We start from the raw sequence: 16320 nt of genomic DNA, 5'->3' as shown, positions 1-16320 counted from the left end.
CTCCATCCCGAGGTGTGGCAGATGTGGAGCGTGCCCCCCCGGTCCCTTCTGCCGTGCAGAGCCCTGTGCTGGCTCTGCAGCATCACCAGATGCTGCCACATGTTCTGCAGCTGGACCGCCCCTCCCAGCTGTGCCTGGGCTGCCCGCAGGGGACACTGCTGTGGGCACAGCAGCTCTGTCACAGGGAAGTGTCACCCCGTGTTGTACCCTCACAGCAGATGCAGATCTGCTGTCCCTGGTCCCTGATTCGGGACACTATGGGGACAGGTGGCTCGGCAGGATCAGGTCCCTGCCCACCCCCAGCCTGTTCTCGGTGCCTGTCCTGTGCTCTCTGGAAAGGTTTCCTTGAAGGAAAGCTGAGCTCCATGGCAGGAAGGGCTCCTGCCACCCAGAGTGACCATCCCACTGTCCCCAGCCTCTAGGGATGCTCCCAGTGCCCACCTGTGGGACACATATTAAGAAAGTAAAAAAATTACAGTCTGAAAAATATTCCAGGCTGGAGCTTCTCAGCTCTGTTCCCAGCAGATAAGCTGGCCTAGCTCGAGGCTAGGGAGAATTTCTCTCAGAGTGATAATTTGGTCAAAATAAAAAGGAATTAATAACAAGATAGAACACCTGTTGTGGTGTGTGGCCAGGCCCTGGCAATGGGGTGTGTTCTCTGAACCAATCACCTTTTCTCTACTCTTGGAATTGCGAGTCCTGCTATAAAACCAAGTGTGTTTCTGAATAAACTTGTCTCTTTCTTCCTGTCATGAAAGACGACCATGTAGCTGTGCATCTTATTTCTGCCTCACTTAAAGGGTTAAAACCCCTTTCCACGGCTACACCCACGGGCAGCAGGAATCTCATCCCCAGCCCCTGGGCTGAGGCAGGACCCGGGATGTCAGTGCCACATGACCGTGTGCCACCACCCCCTGCGTCACTGTCACCGCACTGGCACAGCCTCCACGCCGAGGGATGTGGCTGCTCGCGGGGTCGGTCGGTAGGTGAGGGTGGGGTGGGGAGCCGAGGTCACCGGGGCCAGAGGGGACAGTTTGATGGCAGGGGAATCCCTGGAACTGCCACTGGGAGGTGGGACAGCGCACGGGGACACCGTGTGCTCACACGGGTCACAAACCATTCGCAGCTGTTTGCTTTGGCTCCTGAGTCCCAGGAGTGAGGGACACCAACCTTTGCCCCTCCAGGACAACTCTTTGCTGTTCCTCCACTAAAGCCTCATCCCAGGAGCTCTGCCCCAGCACCAGCTCTGCCCCTTTAGCCCCTCCTGGAGCTGTCCCCTCTTGTGTCCCCAGGCAGAGGGGGGGACACCTTTCCCAATGTTCTCGCAGCTCCTTTGGTCTCCCTCCTGCCAGTGAAGCCCCAGCTGGGGAAGGGAAGCCTCTCCTGGACTGGGAATCCCCTCCTGCCTCCCTCCTTCCCACAGAGCCAGCCCAGCTTGGAAGGGGAAGGAAGGGGTATTTTTAGCACTCACCCTCCGGTTGTTCCAAGGATTGAGCTAAAAAGAGGAATTGACGTTCAAAGGAGGGGTGGCTTTGCTTTAAAAGGAAGGGTTTGTGCTTTTCCTACTACTCAGTCATTGCAAAACTTTCCTGTGAAGAGGGATTGGTAAAAATACCTCGGGTGGGAGGTGGCAGCCTGTGACATCGGTGCACAGTTCCCTGTGCTGGCACTGATTCCATTGCCCAGTCCCCAAAGGAAGGGATGGGGTGGGACTAAGCCCCCCTGTCCTGGTGCTGATCCCAACTCCCATCACCTGTGAAGGGAATTCCCTCCTGCCAGCCCATCCTGGAGTGGTTCCTCTCTGCATTCCGGCTCTCCAGCAGCTTTTCCTGATCATTCTCACAGCTTTGGAACCCCTGGGAACTCAGGTGCCAGCTGCCATCCAACCCCAGTGTTGTCCTGGCAACCCCCTGGAGATCGTCCAGGTCCCAAAACAAGACACCATCGACACCTTGAGGAGGAGTTCAGCTGAAATCCACAAGGGACAGGATCCAAAACACTGGGTTTGGTGTTTAGGGAATATAGACTTGGCTTATCCCTGTGTTCCTTTTCTCTCTGCCCTTTGACCAATCCCTTGTAACTGTTTGGGATTTGGGAGTGACCTGAGACCCTTCCTCAAGGGCCATTGCTCCAGCACAATGAGCCGTGGCATTTGCATCCCAAGGGAATTTTTGGGGAAGGACAATGACTCAAGCCCTGTGTCCTGGTTTTAGTGATCCCAAGTCAAAGGAAGGTCACAAGGGGACAATAATCAACCATCAAGGCATGTCCTGTCAAGGTGAGAGGTCACAAGGGGGATGACAAGCAGTCCCCAATTTGGTTCTGTCAAGGAAAAGCACCTTCCAGAAAGAGGGGAAGTAGCACAGCCAAGGAGAAAGTGAAAGCCTAAAAAGTCAATTTTAACCTGTGACCCTTTTCAAAACCTGGGGTCAGCTAGGCTTCTGTCAAATGTCACCTCCCACTGTGGGAAAATCCCGGCCTACCTGGTTCCTCACGGGCTCCAAGCAGCACTTTTGGTTTTGTGCTTGTAGGAGGGAGAGATTCCCGAGAAATGCACCTTGTGACAAGCATGTGCCAGCCCTGGTGCCCTGCCGTGGCATCTTGGGCAGCCCCTGCTGGCACTTCAGGGCTGCTGCCTGTGCCAGCTCAGGGATGTGCACTCCGGATCAAGGAAACTGTGCTTTTTCAAGCTTTTTGTAAAGAAAATTTTAAAAAATAGGATTTATGAGCATGTGCTGACCCTAAAGGTGGGTGCAAACAGGGGGGTCGGGCTGTGCTCCCAGGAGACAAGGGACAGGAGGACACAGCCTCCAGCTGTGCCAGGGGAGGTTTAGTTGGATATTAGGGAAAATTTCTCATGGAAAGGGCTGCCCAGGGCAGTGGTAGAATCACACCCCTGCAGTGATTTAAAATCCACATAGATGTGGCACTTTGGGGACATGGTCAGTGGTGGCCTTGGGAAACATCCTGCAGCGGCTCATCCCTCAACCCCCTCCCAGGTGCTGCTTGGGGACGGTCACTGCTAATGACAGCTGGACCTCCCTCCAGCCCCTCCTTGTCCCTAACCCTGTGAATGGCACCGAAACCGCCTTTGTTCCCCTCCCCGGGGGGCAGGATCCGCCACCACCGATGCTATAAAGGGGTAGTGGGGCCGAGCGTCCCCAGCCCTGTTCCCTGTCCCTGTCCCAGCCTCAATCCTTGTCCCAGCCCCACCCCAGCTCTCAGACCCTGTACCTGCCCCATCCCAGTTCCCAGTCCTTGTCCCAGCCCCATCCTTGCTCCCAGTCCCTTGTCCGAGCCCCATCCCTGCTCCCAATCCCTGTCCCAGCCCCATCCCTGCTCCCAATCCCTTGTCCCAACGCCATCCCAGTCCCCAGTCCCTGTCCCATCCCCGTCCCAGCCCCATTCTCGGCCATGGGCCGCCCCGCCGCCGCTGCCACGGCGCTGCTGTGCCAGCTGAGCCTCTCGGCAGCCATCCAGTGGCTGTGAGTAAGGATCTCTCCTTCCAGAGCCCCTCTTGGCGGTCCCTCTGGGCTCTGTGGTCCCCCCAATGACCCCCACCTCTCCCCACAGCGGGCTGGCTGGCAGCGGGGTGGCGTGGAACGAGAGCCAGCACTGCCGGCTGCTGGTACCCGAGCAGCTGCAGCTGTGCCGCCGACATCTGGAGATGATGCCCAGCATCGTCCGGGCCGCCCGCCGGACGCAGGAGCTGTGCCAGCAGAGCTTTGCAGACATGAGGTGGAACTGCTCCTCCATCCAGAGTGCCCCCAGCTTCGGCCCCGAGCTGCTCACAGGTAAGGGATGCTCCTCCCGCCGAGTCGCAGCTCCCGCTCTGCCCCCAGGAGCATCCCGGGCTGGCAGCGCCTTCCAGGCTCGCTTCTGCCTTGGATTAAAGATCCTGCCTTTACGTGGTGTTAATTCTGTGTAAGTTCCGTCTGGGGGAGGTGACAGACTGTAACTTCCATTTCAAACAGTTGCCAGAGGCTCCCAAAAAAAGCGGGGGAAGAGGTGGGGATACAGGCTGGATACGGGCACAGGTTAAAACACAAAAATTGACAGGCCTTGAGTTTATCCCGCTGCGAGACGAAATAAAGAAACTCCTTGCACTGTGAGAGGAGAGTCTGGCCGGGCAGGGAGAAAGGAAATATCCCTGTTTTCTCCGCAGGAACACGGGAAGCCGCCTTCGTGCACGCCCTGGCAGCGGCGGCCGTGGCTCAGGGCATCGCCCGCTCCTGCGCCTCCGGAGAGATCCCGCTGTGCTCCTGCGGCCCCGGCCCCTCCGAGCCCCCCGCTCCCGGCTCCCGCTGGGGCGGCTGCGGGGACAACCTGAGCCACGGCCTCCAGCTCGGAGCCGCCTTCACCGACGGCTCGGCCAGAGCCGGCCCCGGGGGCACGCCCGGGCTCAGGGCTGTGAACCGGCACAACGGAGCCGTGGGACGGGCGGTGGGTGCGGGACCCCCGGGATCTGCGGCTTGGGATGGGGGATATGGAGCTCAGCAGGGATGCCGCGGTCTGGGATGGGGTGTGTGAGCCCCCCCAGGACTGCCCAGGGGTGGCACAGTGGGTGTGAGCCCTCTGGGATAGATGGAGTCCAGCGCCCCTCGCAGCAGGGGAAGAGGTCCCTAATTTAAGGCAGCAGATGCCAGTCAGGTTTTTGGGAAGTCCTGAACATCAAGAGGCAACAAAATAGTTTAAAAGTATGTTAGGAGACACCCCCACACGCACACTGCTGCCCACCCCCAGACGTCCCATACCCTTTCCTCAACCAGCACATCTGACACTTCACACCAGCATTCCCAGTTATCTGATATTTCACACCAGTGCTTCTTCCATCCTTCTCACTGGAAACAGAGCTTGTCCTGCCCCGCTCCAGCTGGGCTCCCCAGCCCATCCTATCTTAATGCTTCCATCCACTCCTGTTCCTCAGATGAGGCTTGGGAAGCCTCCAGCCCCACTGCCAGCTCTTCTGGGAAGTTCCCCAAGGATCAGGTTCTTATCAGAAGGGATTGAAGCAGGGCTGAGTTCCTGATGGCCCCATTATATTCAGCTCTGAGGTCTTTCATCCCTTGAAACTTCCCATGGGTGCCCTTGGGAGTCAGTCCCTGGGGTGGTACCAGGAGAGAGCAAACTCAACTCTTTGTTTCCCTGTGCTCTGCAGGTGCTCAGTGACTCCCTGGATACCAGGTGTAAATGCCACGGAGTTTCAGGCTCCTGCTCAGTGAAGACCTGCTGGAAAGGGCTGCCAGACCTGGGTGAAATTGCCTCTGATCTCAAATCCAGGTATCTGGCAGCCCTCAAGGTGACCCATCGGCTCGTGGGACCCAGGAAGCAGCTGATCCCCAAGGAAGGGGATGCCAGGCCAGTGGCAGAGATGGATCTGGTTTATCTCATTAACTCTCCTGACTACTGCAGCCCAAATCCCCAGCTGGGTTCTCTGGGGACACAGGACAGGTAGGAAGAGCTCAGCCTCTGATTCCAGGAGTGCCTGTACTGCTGCGTTTGAATATCCTGGGAAGCTGATGTGGATGGGCTGGGCTTGCAGCAGATCCCTGAATCCCCGAATCCCTGTCCTCTGAGACCCCACCTGCACTGCTGCATCCAGGTCTGGGGTCCTCAACACAAGACAGGCATAGACTTCTTCAACAAGTCCCTGTCTGGCCATGGAGATGCTCCAAGGGCTGGAGCCAGGCTGGGAGAGCTGTGGGTGCTCACCTGCAGAAGAGGAGGCTCCAGGGAAACCTCAGAACCCCTTCCAGGGCCTAAAGGGGATCCAGGAGAGCTGGAGAGGGACTGGGGGCAAGGGATGGAGGGACAGGACAAGGGGGAATGGCTTCCCACTGACAGGGTTAGATGGAATATTGGGAAGGAATTGGGTTGGGAAGCCCTGGCACAGGGTGCCCAGAGAAGCTGTGGCTGCCCCTGGAAGTGTCCAGGACCAAGTTGGACAGGGCTTGGAGCGACCTGGGCTAGTGGAAGTTGTCCCTGCCCACAGGAAGTGGCACAGGATGATCTTTAAGATCCTTTCCAACCATTCCATGATTCCCTGATCCTGCTGCCTCCTGCTCTGAGCACACCAACTCTGGGAGATTCCAGGGCCTGGGAGGGCAGGTCCCCAGCTCCACATCTCTCCACAGGCCGTGCAACAGGAGCTCCGTGGGCAGTGGCAGCTGTGACCTGCTGTGCTGTGGCCGTGGCTACAACACCTACACGGAGGAGGTGCAGGAGCGCTGCCACTGCCGGTACCGCTGGTGCTGCTCCGTGGTGTGCAGGCGCTGCCGGCGCAGCCTGGAGAGACACGTCTGCAAATAAGGAGGACAACCCGCCCTGGCACCCACCAGGACACCAGGAGGCCATCCCAAGGGATGCCCCCAGCAAGGAGAAGGCTTGGTATCTCATGGGAAACCTCAGACTGAGAGATTTTGGGAAGCCTTCGATTCCTTCCAACCCAGACCTCAGGGCAGGACAAAGAGCTGCCCTCCTGCAGCTGCTCAGTGGCCAGCCCTTTGTCTCCAAGCCATTGATCATTCCACAGGCACCTTTCTCCAGGGGGAATGGGGACCCTGGGCTGCCATTGTCCCTTTGCAGGAGGGTTCTGACAGCAGCCTGAAAGCCAGGAGTGATGGATGGAAGGGGGTAGAGTTATCCACTGGGAGAAGGCTGCAGGGATGGAACACTGCTGCTTCGGGTGAGGGGGTCATGGGCAGCTGCTTTGGGAACAGGATTGTGCTGTGGACTCATCCAGGATGCTCCTCCTCAGGTGAAAACTCTGCTCCAGGGCCCTTGGCAGCATCCCAGTGGAGACCATTTGCATGGGGATGGTGCTGCTGTCATTGATGGCAGAGACACCAGGGACAGGACAGGTCCTGGGGGCTACCAAAATTGGGCAGCCTTGCAAACCCACCCGTGACTGTGTGTTAACAACCCAGCCATGGCATCACTGTAGCTTCTGTCCCCATGTTGGAGGTGGGAGCCCACTCAATATGTGAAATTCTCATGGCCTGTCCTTCCTGCCCCTCCTTCTGGCCCACTGAGGTCTACAGCCCATTCCTTCCACCCTTCAGGACCAGGTGTGTTGGGATTCTGGCCTGGAGAGGGGACACAACTCCAAGGCCTTGGGGAAGCAAGAAATAACCTTGTGTTTCTGTACTTCCTGTAAGTGGGATTCTGGTGTGTGTTTTTAAATAAATGTTACGACTTTCTGTGCCTTGTTTTCTAGGACAACCTTTCCTCCATGTCCTTCTGAGCTGGTCCTGGGGAAATAGGCTGTAAGGAGAGCCTTGTGTCCATAAATCCCCATATCCATACTTTTCCTTTCACACATCTGAGGACCAGCTCACTTTCAACTCTTTCTGCTTCTCACTGGCCCAGATTTGCCTTTAAGATCCCTGCCTTCCCCAGCTCCTGTTTTATCCCCTGCTTCCTCAGGTCTCCAGCTACTTGGGATTCAGGGCTGGTGCTGGAAACTGTGGCAGTCCGGGGTTATTTTCTGATCCTTGGGAATGTGGGCTGGATGAGCCAAGGGTGTGTGTGAACAGCAAGGGGTTGGGAGCCAGAGATGGAGGCTCCCACATTTCCCTTAGCACAGAATCTGGCCAGGTGCTTGGATGGGATGAGATTCCTGCTGGTGCAGCCTTGGGAAAGAAAGGATGAGTCCAAACAGGTGCTGGAGAGACTGCATAGCACCAGGAGGACAGGTAAATGGGATGGGAATCCTCGGGTGGATTCCTGCAGCTCCCAGCATTGCCTGGAGGTTCCAGCAGCTTCACTTTATTTTTGGTTCCCATTGACTGGAGTTGGCTGCGCGCAGCCCGAGCCCAGCTGGACGATTACTCATTTCCATATCCATTCCATCATTTTTAATGGTCTCTGCTGGGTCACGGAATCAATTCATGAGCTTTTCTTGTAAAACATCCCCTCCTCTTAATGTGCTCCAGGTTTCTGTGTGAGCAGGGGAGGAATCAGAGGTGGCTCGGGAGGATGCAGGGGCTGGAAGCTGAGCCCGAGCTCGGTGAGTGCCAGGAGTGAGTTAACCCTCGTTATCAGTAGTTAATGTGCCATTGACTGGCTCTGCCTGCTGCCATCTCCCTTCCGAGAGCGCCTGGAAAACCGCAGCTGCCCAAGGTCAAAAGCTATCTCGAGTTTTCCTTTTAAAATGCAATTAGGGGTCAGTGCCTGGCATTCCTCAGAAAAAAGGAGTTTCAGCCGCCAGGCTGCAAAACAGCCGCAGTTTCTGTGTGCGGAGGGGTGCAGGTACTAAATGAGGATTGCTTCAATGCCTTCCCTCCGTCCACTTCCCAGAGCATCTCAGATCGCAGGGAGGTGACACCGGGAGGGGCTGCGAGCATTGCAAAACGAGCTGGTGAGAGGAAAAAAAAACAAAAAAAAAAACCGGGAAGGATCTTTTGGAGTGAGAACTCCAGCCAGGAGGGTGGGAAATGTGATTTGCATTTGGTAACTACAAACACACATCGCCTGGGGGAAAGGAGAGGAGCCACAATAGCAAGGAATGCCCAGGGGAGCTGTCGGGATCCCTCCTAGAGAGGTCCCGTTGGAATTTCTGCCTGGGAAAAGGCAGGGTCAAGTGCTGAATATGCAGAATCCATTCCTCCTCTCCCTCCTTGACTCAAAGCCTGACAGTTGGGAAAAGACTGGAGGAGTCACTGTGCAGCAGGAATCCTGCGGGAAATGGGAAGGAGCCGGAATTAGCTGGGGACTGCAAAGGATCAGGCTGGCAGGAGGTGACAGCTCTGTGACAACGCTCTCAGTGGGAGCTGCTGGAATCCGGGCCCACACCTGGAATTAGGAGGGATGTGAGATTTACATGGCTGGGAGCATCCCGCAGGAATTGGGAGCCTGAGGATGGATGCAGGGGGAATGATCCCTGTGCTGGTCTCCAGGGGTTTTAAGGGAGTAATGTTGGTGTGAACGTGGTTATTTGTTGCTGGTCAAATTTGTACAAACAATAAAGTCTGGGGGAAGGCGAGTGATTTTCATGGAATATTTTTATTTTGTTGTTAAAACACGGATTTGTTTTTCTTTTTATTTCCCTATTCATTGAGGGATTCTGCATAACTCATTCCAGGAGGATACTATGAGTAAGGGCAGCAAACCATTGGTAATTAAGTTTTTGGAGGAAGGATGACTCTGTGTTCAGGGATATGTTGGAACATTTCTTCTGCACAGCTCTGGAGTGCAGATCCCACTGGAATGTGGATCAGGACCTGCACCTGCTTTTCCTTGTACTGCTCACTGACCTGAGTGAGAAGGAGGAGAAAGCACAGGATGGAGCTCAGCTGTGGATGGATCAACATCTCACAAAATCAGGGAATCCTGGAATGATTTGGCTTGAAGAGGCTTTAAGCTCATCCAGTTCCACCTCCTGGCATGAGCAGGGAACCTTCTCCTAGCTCAGGTTGCTCCAAGCCCTGTCCAACCTGCATTGCTGGGAATATTTGGGGGATGTTGCTGTGACCTTTGGGGTGGTTGGTCTATGCACCACCACACCACAAGACAGACACATGAGTAAAAGCTTGTATTTAAGGAAAAACCCTTCCCTCTCTGTTCTCCTTTATTCCCGAGGTGCTCAGCAGTGTCGTGGTGCTCTAAGGATGACAAACAAAAAGAGGGATTGTCCAAGTGGGGATCTTCAGCAGAGGGACAGGGACAAACAGGGGTGAGTAAGAGCCATAAGATCCGAGGGGGCACCAGCTGCAGCCTGAGGAATTTTGGGTGTAGTTCTGGTAGAGGCTGCAGAGGATTCAGAGGGGAAGCAGCTCTCCATCCCTTGGAATCATGGAATTCTTGGATTATTTGGTAGGAGGGACCTTAAAGCCCATTTTGTTCTATCCTCTGCCATGGGTAGTGACACCTTCCCCTATCCCAGGGTGTTCCAAGCCCCATCCAACCTGGACTTAGACACTCCCAGTGATGAAGCAGCCACAGCTTCTCTGGAAAATCCATTCCAGGGCCTCCTCATCCTCACAGGAAAGGATCTGATTTCTCTCAGGCTGGGCAACATTCCAGCAGGAAGGGAGCCTGAGGAGCAGAGCAGACACTGATGTGGCCACGAACCACACTGGGGCTGCCATCCCACCGGGAATATCCAGGAGATCCTCCCGTCAGCCCAGACCTGGAACCAGACAGGTTTTGAGGACTCACAGCACTCCTGGGTTCTGTGAGTAACAATTCATTGCACAATCTGACACGGGCATGAAGAAAACAAACAGAATAAATCATAAACTGAGTCATCCTCAGAGGCTGAGTTAGAATTACTCAGGAGTAAGGAGCAGTAGTAGTGGTTACTACATCCATACTTTGCTCACAGCCAGGTCAATCACACATATTTCTAAGGGAAATAACCTGCTCTTAAAAGCAGATTTAACCTTAACCTGCCTGATGCCTGGTTGAATTTTAGAGATTTTAGGAGCAAAATAAATGAAGAAAAAAAATGGGAAAAAAAAGAGAAAGAGAGAGAGAGAGAGAGAGAGAAAGTTTGCATGTCCCACTCGTATTGTAGAAAAACTAGAGACTAGGAAGTGCAGTGCTTAAACAAATAAATTGATATTTATTGACATCCAGTACTACACTATCAAGGATCTGCACTGTGCACCCCTTTTATACAGCGTGAAAACAGATGGTTTCTGCCAATTTATCTAATTATCCACATTTTTTTCCACTTTCCCAGACTCCATCTCAGCGCTCCCTGCCAGGACCCGTGCGGGCCGGCGCATCAGGCAGGTCCTGGCAGGGAAAAATGTGAGGGCACCGGAGGCCTCTGAGCGCTCCCGGCCGGACCGAGCCTCTCCTGCCGGCGGTGCCCGCCCGCCATAGGGGTTCCGGGAGGCTCCAGGGCCGCGGGGCGAACGCGGAGCCATCACGGCACCCACCGGGCCCGCTGCCCCTCAGCCTGCCCTCACCAGCATGGCAGCACCCGCGCCCCGGCTGTGTCTGTGCCCTCCCCAAGATGGCGCCCGCCGTAACCATAGCCGTGACCTCCCCAAGGTGTCGCCCCGTGTGGTGGCTATGGCAATGACCTCCTCAAGATGGCGGTCGGGGCGGGTACGGTCGCGCCAGACCGCGCCGGAAGTGGCGGCGGAGCCGTTCCCGGCCTATGATGGCGGAGGCGGGCGCGGGCGGCCCCCGGCTGGCGGAGCTGCTGGCGTTGGGACGGCGGCTCTGGGACGAGCTGGAGGCCAGCGCCGAGCCGTCCTCGGGAGCCCCGGCCGTGCAGGACAAGGTGCGGCAGGGCCTGGACGCGCTGCAGCGGGCGGCGGCCATGGTGGCGCAGCTGGAGCTGTTCAGGTGAGCGCAGGGGACGCGTCTGAGGGGACAGGGAGGGTCCCCGGGCAGGGCAGAGGTGAAGCGGGAGCGGGACAGAATCCCAGAATCGCTGAGGTTGGACACGATCTCCAAGCTCGATCTGTGACCGATCCCCACCTTGTCACCAGCCCAGAGCACTGAGTGCCACGGCTGGGCGTTCCTTGGGCACCTCCAGGGATGGAGACTCCAACACCTCCCTGGGCAGCCCCTTCCAATGCTTCACAACCCTTTCCATGGGGAAATACCTGGTGGTATCCAAGCTGAGCCCATCCTGGCACACCCTGAGGCCGTTCCCTCTCCTCCTGTCCCCGTTCCCTGGGAGCAGAGCCCGACCTGGGGCTGTCCCCTCCTCTCAGGGAGTTGTGCAGAGCCACAAGTTCCCTCCTGAGCTCTTTTTCCAAGCTGAGCCCCCTCACAAGATGACCCCAACCCATTTCCCATCTCCATTCCACACTCCCTGCTCTCTCCCTCGCAGTGAGAACGAGGATCTGGAGGAAGTCGCCTCAGCCGACCTGAAGTTCATGCTGCTGCCGGCGCTGCTGGGAGGCCTCACGCTGAAGCAGGTGGATCTGAGCAGGAGAAGAGAGCACCTGGAGAGTGCCCGGGAGCATTTCCTGCGCTTCCTCAAGCTCTGCAGGAACTACGGGCTGGGATCTTTCCAGCTGCCCCCAGGCACTGCTGGAGAGGAGAAAACCGAGAGCCCCTCGGCCCCCCAGGACCCCGGCCAGCCCAACCTGGTGGCCATGGCCATGAGCAGGACAGCCAAAATTGAAAGGTGAGCTTTGGGAATCACTCTGGGAGGAGCAGGAGCCTGAGACAGTGCATGATTGGACAGGGAAGAGTTTTCCTGGGCATTGGAATAATTTGATCATAAAATGTTCATTTTAAGAAATGCTGCTTGCTGTTTAATGGATAAGGGCATCTGTCTCTCCAGTTTCTGGTCTCTGAGGAAGAACTGCTCAAAAACTTAAAATTAGCTCTTTAACCTTTCATAATTAATCTCACATTTAGTTCTTTAATCACTGCTGGTAGCATAAAAACTTCCAAACTGGAAGTTTCCTACCAGTGACTTCATTAGAGCTTGAAAAAAGATGATTGGTGCCCTTGGTGCTCTGGTTGGGATTTTGGCCACTGAGTTGCTCATTGTAGCAGCACTGGAAGGTCCAAACTGGGCTGGACTTGCTTAAATTGTGTAGAAAAACATAGAAAAATACAATTTATATTCCAATTGGGAAGAGTTTCTTTTTCAGAATTACTCTTTTATGCTCCATGTCCTCTCAGCCCTCAAAGGCTTCTTAGCTCTTAATTTTCATTCTTCAGGTGATAATAACTGAGGGAAGGGCACAAGGATTTAGTTTGGAAGTGTTTTGTATGAGTAGTTCCCCCTTTAATGACTAATCCCTGAAAAAGTAAAAATAAATTTACCCTGGTAGTTTATTATATAGGGAGTTCTTCCCTGTAATAACTAATTCCTGAATAGGTCAAAAAGTCTAAAAAGCCTAAATTATATTTTAAAAAATGCCTGCACACACAAAACTACCTGAGATAGAAGTTGGAAAAGTGTTTTGTTCTGTTTGTATGACATGGAATTAGCTCAAACCAGCCATTCCATTGATTTTCTCAGTCCTGCTTTCTCCAGGAGACTGATGTTTCCAGTCTTGCCTAATTTTACCAGGATGGCTTCAGTTTCCAAGAATTCCTCAATGTTTAGGAGAAAAATAAAATCACTGAGGCCCTTCTGAATTAAATGTCATTTTATAGCTCCTTTTAACAGACAGGAGAGATTGAAATTCCAACAGGAATCAGCACAACTTCCATGAAATTTGGTTGCTCCTCTTAGAAAAAGTGGTAAAGGTACCAGGGTTGGGCTGGGCTGGAAAAAAAATGATTCAGTGATCTGATTTTGCTGTGTTTGAGCCAGGTACAAACAGAAGAAGGAGCTGGAGAACAAATTGGCCTCCATGAGCAGCTCTGTGGAGAGTGGGACAGCGGATGAGGATCAGATCCGGGAATTTTACATCCTCCAGATCCAGAAATGGATCAGCACCAGCCTGGAGGAGATTGAGAGCATTGACCAGGAGCTGGTGATCCTGAGGAGCAGGGATGCAGCCAGGCAGGTGAGGGAGCTCTCCTGGGATGGGCATGGGGGGATGAATCCCAGAGGAATTCAGCAGCAGAGTTTTATTCCATGACTTCCCAGTTGAAATTGAGCTCAGTCACAGCATGAGCTGATGGGGTTTCCTTCATTCTGAATTCTGAGTTTTGGGTTGGGCTCTGCTGCCACACCTTCCCCACAATCCCAGCCTGTGGAATGCTGGAGCTTGGGATATCAGAGCTGAACTGGGCTGTGCAAAGGCTTTTCTGCAGACCCCTAATTCTGAAGAGCAAGTGGATTTGGAAATTAAAATCAAACTCTTACGGTTTCTGTCAAACCTTCCACTCCTGGTCTGCAGCATGTCCGGGTATTAGCAGCCCATTTGGACATTCCCACAGACCTGCAATCCCTGTGCAGAACGTTGTGGCCAGGATTTCTGTGACCTGGAATGTCTGCTGGGAACAGCAGCTCCTGATGTGCTGGCACAGCCTCCTGGCAGGGCTGCTTTGGGGGGTCATTTTTTGGCACTGCAGGACTCAGGTTCTCCCAGGTGTCCTAGAGGTGCCATGGAATGATGGATTCAGAATGTTCCACTGGAACAATAAATATTTCCTGCTCTGCTTTGAGCCCAGCTCTAGCAGCTCTGCTTTGACCCCAGCAGGTGGCACAGAGGCACAGGAAGTGATTCCTGTACAGCACAGTTGGAATTCCTGATTTAAACCAAATCCAGCCCTGGATTCTCCATCCTGGGGCGTTGCTCTGACAGCTGAGGTGTTTCTCCTCTACAAGACCTTTAATAACTTCAGGATGGGAAGCAGAGGGGGAATTCTCATCCCCTCAATTCCCTGGTGACTGTTGTTTGCATCTCTAGGCTCCAGCAGGTCCCCGTGGCCCTTCCCGGCCTGCCAGAACTCCAATGAAACCCTTCATCCTCACCCGGGATGCTGCTCAGGCCAGGTATGGATTGGGATGATCCAACCACACTTTGGGGCAGTGCTCTCATGTCAAGCCTAAAATATTCCTTCAAGTGCAGAAATCTTCCTGTCTGCACCTGAGTTTGTGGCACCCTGAAGCCTGTGCAGGAATTTTGGCATCTAAAGGATAGAATGGGATAGAAACCAGATTTCCTGTCATGCTTGGGACATGATTTATGCTGAGCTTTCCATGTATCTGCTTCAGTTCCCAGGGGTGTCCTAAGGCCACCTTCCCCTATTCCAGGTTGCTCCAAGCCTCGTCCAACCTGGCCTTGGACACTTCCACAGATCCAGAGGCAGCCACAGCTTCTCTGGGCACCCTGTGCCAGGACTTCCCCACTCTTAACAGGGGAGAATTCCTTCCCAGTATCCATCTAACCCTGCCCTCTGGCAGTGGGAATCCATTCCCTGTGTCCTGTCCCTCCAGGCCCTCTCCATCTTTGGGCACTGGAAGGCCACAACTGGGTCGCCCCAAAGCCCACCTTGTGATACCCTTGGATATTGGGTGATGGAATAGCCCTGTGCCTCTTGCCTATGTTCCTGCTCATCCCAGGGGGTTTCATTGCCTGGTTTGGGCTGGTTTTGTCGCCCTGCAGGGTGTTTGGAGCTGGCTATCCTGGGCTGCCCACCATGACTGTGGATGACTGGTACGAGCAGCGCCGGAAGCAGGGAATTGTGTCCAACCCACAGAGGGTTCCAGGTATGGAACAGGGATGGGAACAGGGGATTTGGGAGGCCTCTTGAGGGGATGGGTGAACGGGAAGTGTGCAGGGTATGGAGCACCCCTTATTATGGAAGAATCCAAACTTTATTGGGTAAACAACTGGGTTAGACTGTGCTTAGTCCAAGGCCAGGTTGGATGGGGTGTGGAACAACTTGGGATAGTGGAAGCTGGTCCCTGGTTCCCAAGGTTCTTGCTCCTGCTCTCTGGCAAGCCCAGCTCCCAGCAGGGCTTTGGAGAACCTGGATCTCCTTTCTGTCCCTCCCCTCCAGCAGGTACAAGTGATGAGGAGTTGCAGAAGCTGCAGAAGGAGAAAGAGGAGGAGGAGGATGATGAGGAAGCTCTTCGGAAAGCTCGGGACTGGGACGACTGGAAGGACACACACCCCCGGGGCTATGGCAACAGGCACAACATGGGCTGATGCTCTGGCTGCCAGCAGGGCCTGGAGATCCTGGGAGAACAACCTGGAGAGGGAGGAGGGAATACAGTGTACATAGGTGGAGAATCCAGGAATTCCCTGGATGGACAGGGGACAGGATGGCAGGAGGACACGTGACCCCTTGCTTTGGTTTGCATTCCATGTCAGACTGGGGGCACTGGTTGTGTTTGGGGGGTGCCCCAAACCTCTGAGGGGCAGCTCCATGAGGGTCAGGCTCCCTCTGCCCTCCCAGGTGGAAGGAGCCTCCAAGGGGAGCTCCATGGATTTGAAAACTGCTCTTTGTATTGTGGGTGGATATATTTATTTTTTTTCCTCTCTATTTTAAGCAAAATAAACTCTCTTTGTGCTGCCTGATTCTTGCTGTGAAATCCACTTGCTCTTCATCCTGAGCTTTTCCAGGGGCTGAACCGTGGATGCTCTCATGGAGCCCACAAGGGACAGAACTGGGACAAATGGTGCCATATTCCAAGACAAAGTAGTCAGTGTGCTTTGAAACCCTCTAGAACAATCCCTGAAAGGGGGAAAACTTTCTGAATCCCTCTGGCACCGTTCCTGAATGAGGGAGAAGAGGACACACCTGGCACTGAGCTGGCACAGACCAGGTGTGTGCAGGAAGGTGAGGAATCACAGCTGGAAGCTCTGGAAGTACCCAGTGAGGGCTGGTAGCTGTGGATGGGCTTGTTCCAATCCTGGTAAAATACTGGGATACAAAAGGAAAGTATGGCTGGAACTTTGTGTCACCTGGAGCAGTGTCACCTGCATGATGCTTCCT

General features: G+C 54.5%; 2 protein-coding genes across 6 annotated transcripts; both read left to right on the top strand.

Annotated features, from left to right (window-relative positions):
• Positions 1 to 84: 84 nt before the first annotated feature.
• Positions 85 to 7199, top strand: LOC106859043 (protein Wnt-11b-2-like). Of its 4 annotated transcripts, none has more exons than XM_088173122.1 (6): positions 85 to 982; positions 1846 to 2003; positions 3574 to 3794; positions 4166 to 4443; positions 5159 to 5451; positions 6135 to 7199. In XM_088173122.1, exons 3-6 carry the CDS (start codon positions 3668 to 3670, stop codon positions 6307 to 6309), a joined length of 873 nt encoding a protein of 290 aa, XP_088029248.1. In that variant the 5' UTR covers positions 85 to 982; positions 1846 to 2003; positions 3574 to 3667; the 3' UTR covers positions 6310 to 7199. The 4 variants fall into 4 exon arrangements, with proteins under 4 accessions (XP_088029248.1, XP_088029247.1, XP_014741507.1 ...); XM_088173121.1 differs by having other exon boundaries at positions 1846 to 2278; XM_014886021.2 differs by having other exon boundaries at positions 1846 to 3485.
• Positions 7200 to 11038: 3839 nt separating this feature from the next.
• On the top strand, positions 11039 to 15902 carry IGBP1 (immunoglobulin binding protein 1). Of its 2 annotated transcripts, none has more exons than XM_014887945.2 (6): positions 11039 to 11301; positions 11795 to 12094; positions 13241 to 13436; positions 14286 to 14371; positions 14985 to 15088; positions 15382 to 15902. In XM_014887945.2, exons 1-6 carry the CDS (start codon positions 11111 to 11113, stop codon positions 15528 to 15530), a joined length of 1026 nt encoding a protein of 341 aa, XP_014743431.2. In that variant the 5' UTR covers positions 11039 to 11110; the 3' UTR covers positions 15531 to 15902. The 2 variants fall into 2 exon arrangements, with proteins under 2 accessions (XP_014743431.2, XP_088029245.1); XM_088173119.1 differs by having other exon boundaries at positions 11040 to 11301; positions 15385 to 15902.
• Positions 15903 to 16320: the final 418 nt, after the last annotated feature.

This window comes from Sturnus vulgaris, chromosome 14, assembly GCF_052056855.1.
Source record: "Sturnus vulgaris isolate bStuVul1 chromosome 14, bStuVul1.hap1, whole genome shotgun sequence".
NCBI classification, from domain to species: domain Eukaryota; kingdom Metazoa; phylum Chordata; class Aves; order Passeriformes; family Sturnidae; genus Sturnus; species Sturnus vulgaris.
Note: the sequence above shows the minus strand (reverse complement) of the source record. Positions and strands in the feature narration are given on the sequence as shown.

Bases quoted from the DNA above. Each gene is read 5' to 3' on its own strand.
- LOC106859043 (XM_088173120.1), top strand. From the start codon at position 894: ATGACCGTGTGCCACCACCCCCTGCGTCACTGTCACCGCACTGGCACA. The intron at 983-3,573 runs GTAGGTGAGGGT...CTCTCCCCACAG, and splicing joins GCTGCTCGCGGGGTCGGTCG to CGGGCTGGCTGGCAGCGGGG. The intron at 5,452-6,134 runs GTAGGAAGAGCT...ATCTCTCCACAG, and splicing joins TCTCTGGGGACACAGGACAG to GCCGTGCAACAGGAGCTCCG.
- IGBP1 (XM_014887945.2), top strand. From the start codon at position 11,111: ATGATGGCGGAGGCGGGCGCGGGCGGCCCCCGGCTGGCGGAGCTGCTG. The intron at 12,095-13,240 runs GTGAGCTTTGGG...TGTTTGAGCCAG, and splicing joins AGGACAGCCAAAATTGAAAG to GTACAAACAGAAGAAGGAGC. The intron at 15,089-15,381 runs GTATGGAACAGG...CCTCCCCTCCAG, and splicing joins CAACCCACAGAGGGTTCCAG to CAGGTACAAGTGATGAGGAG.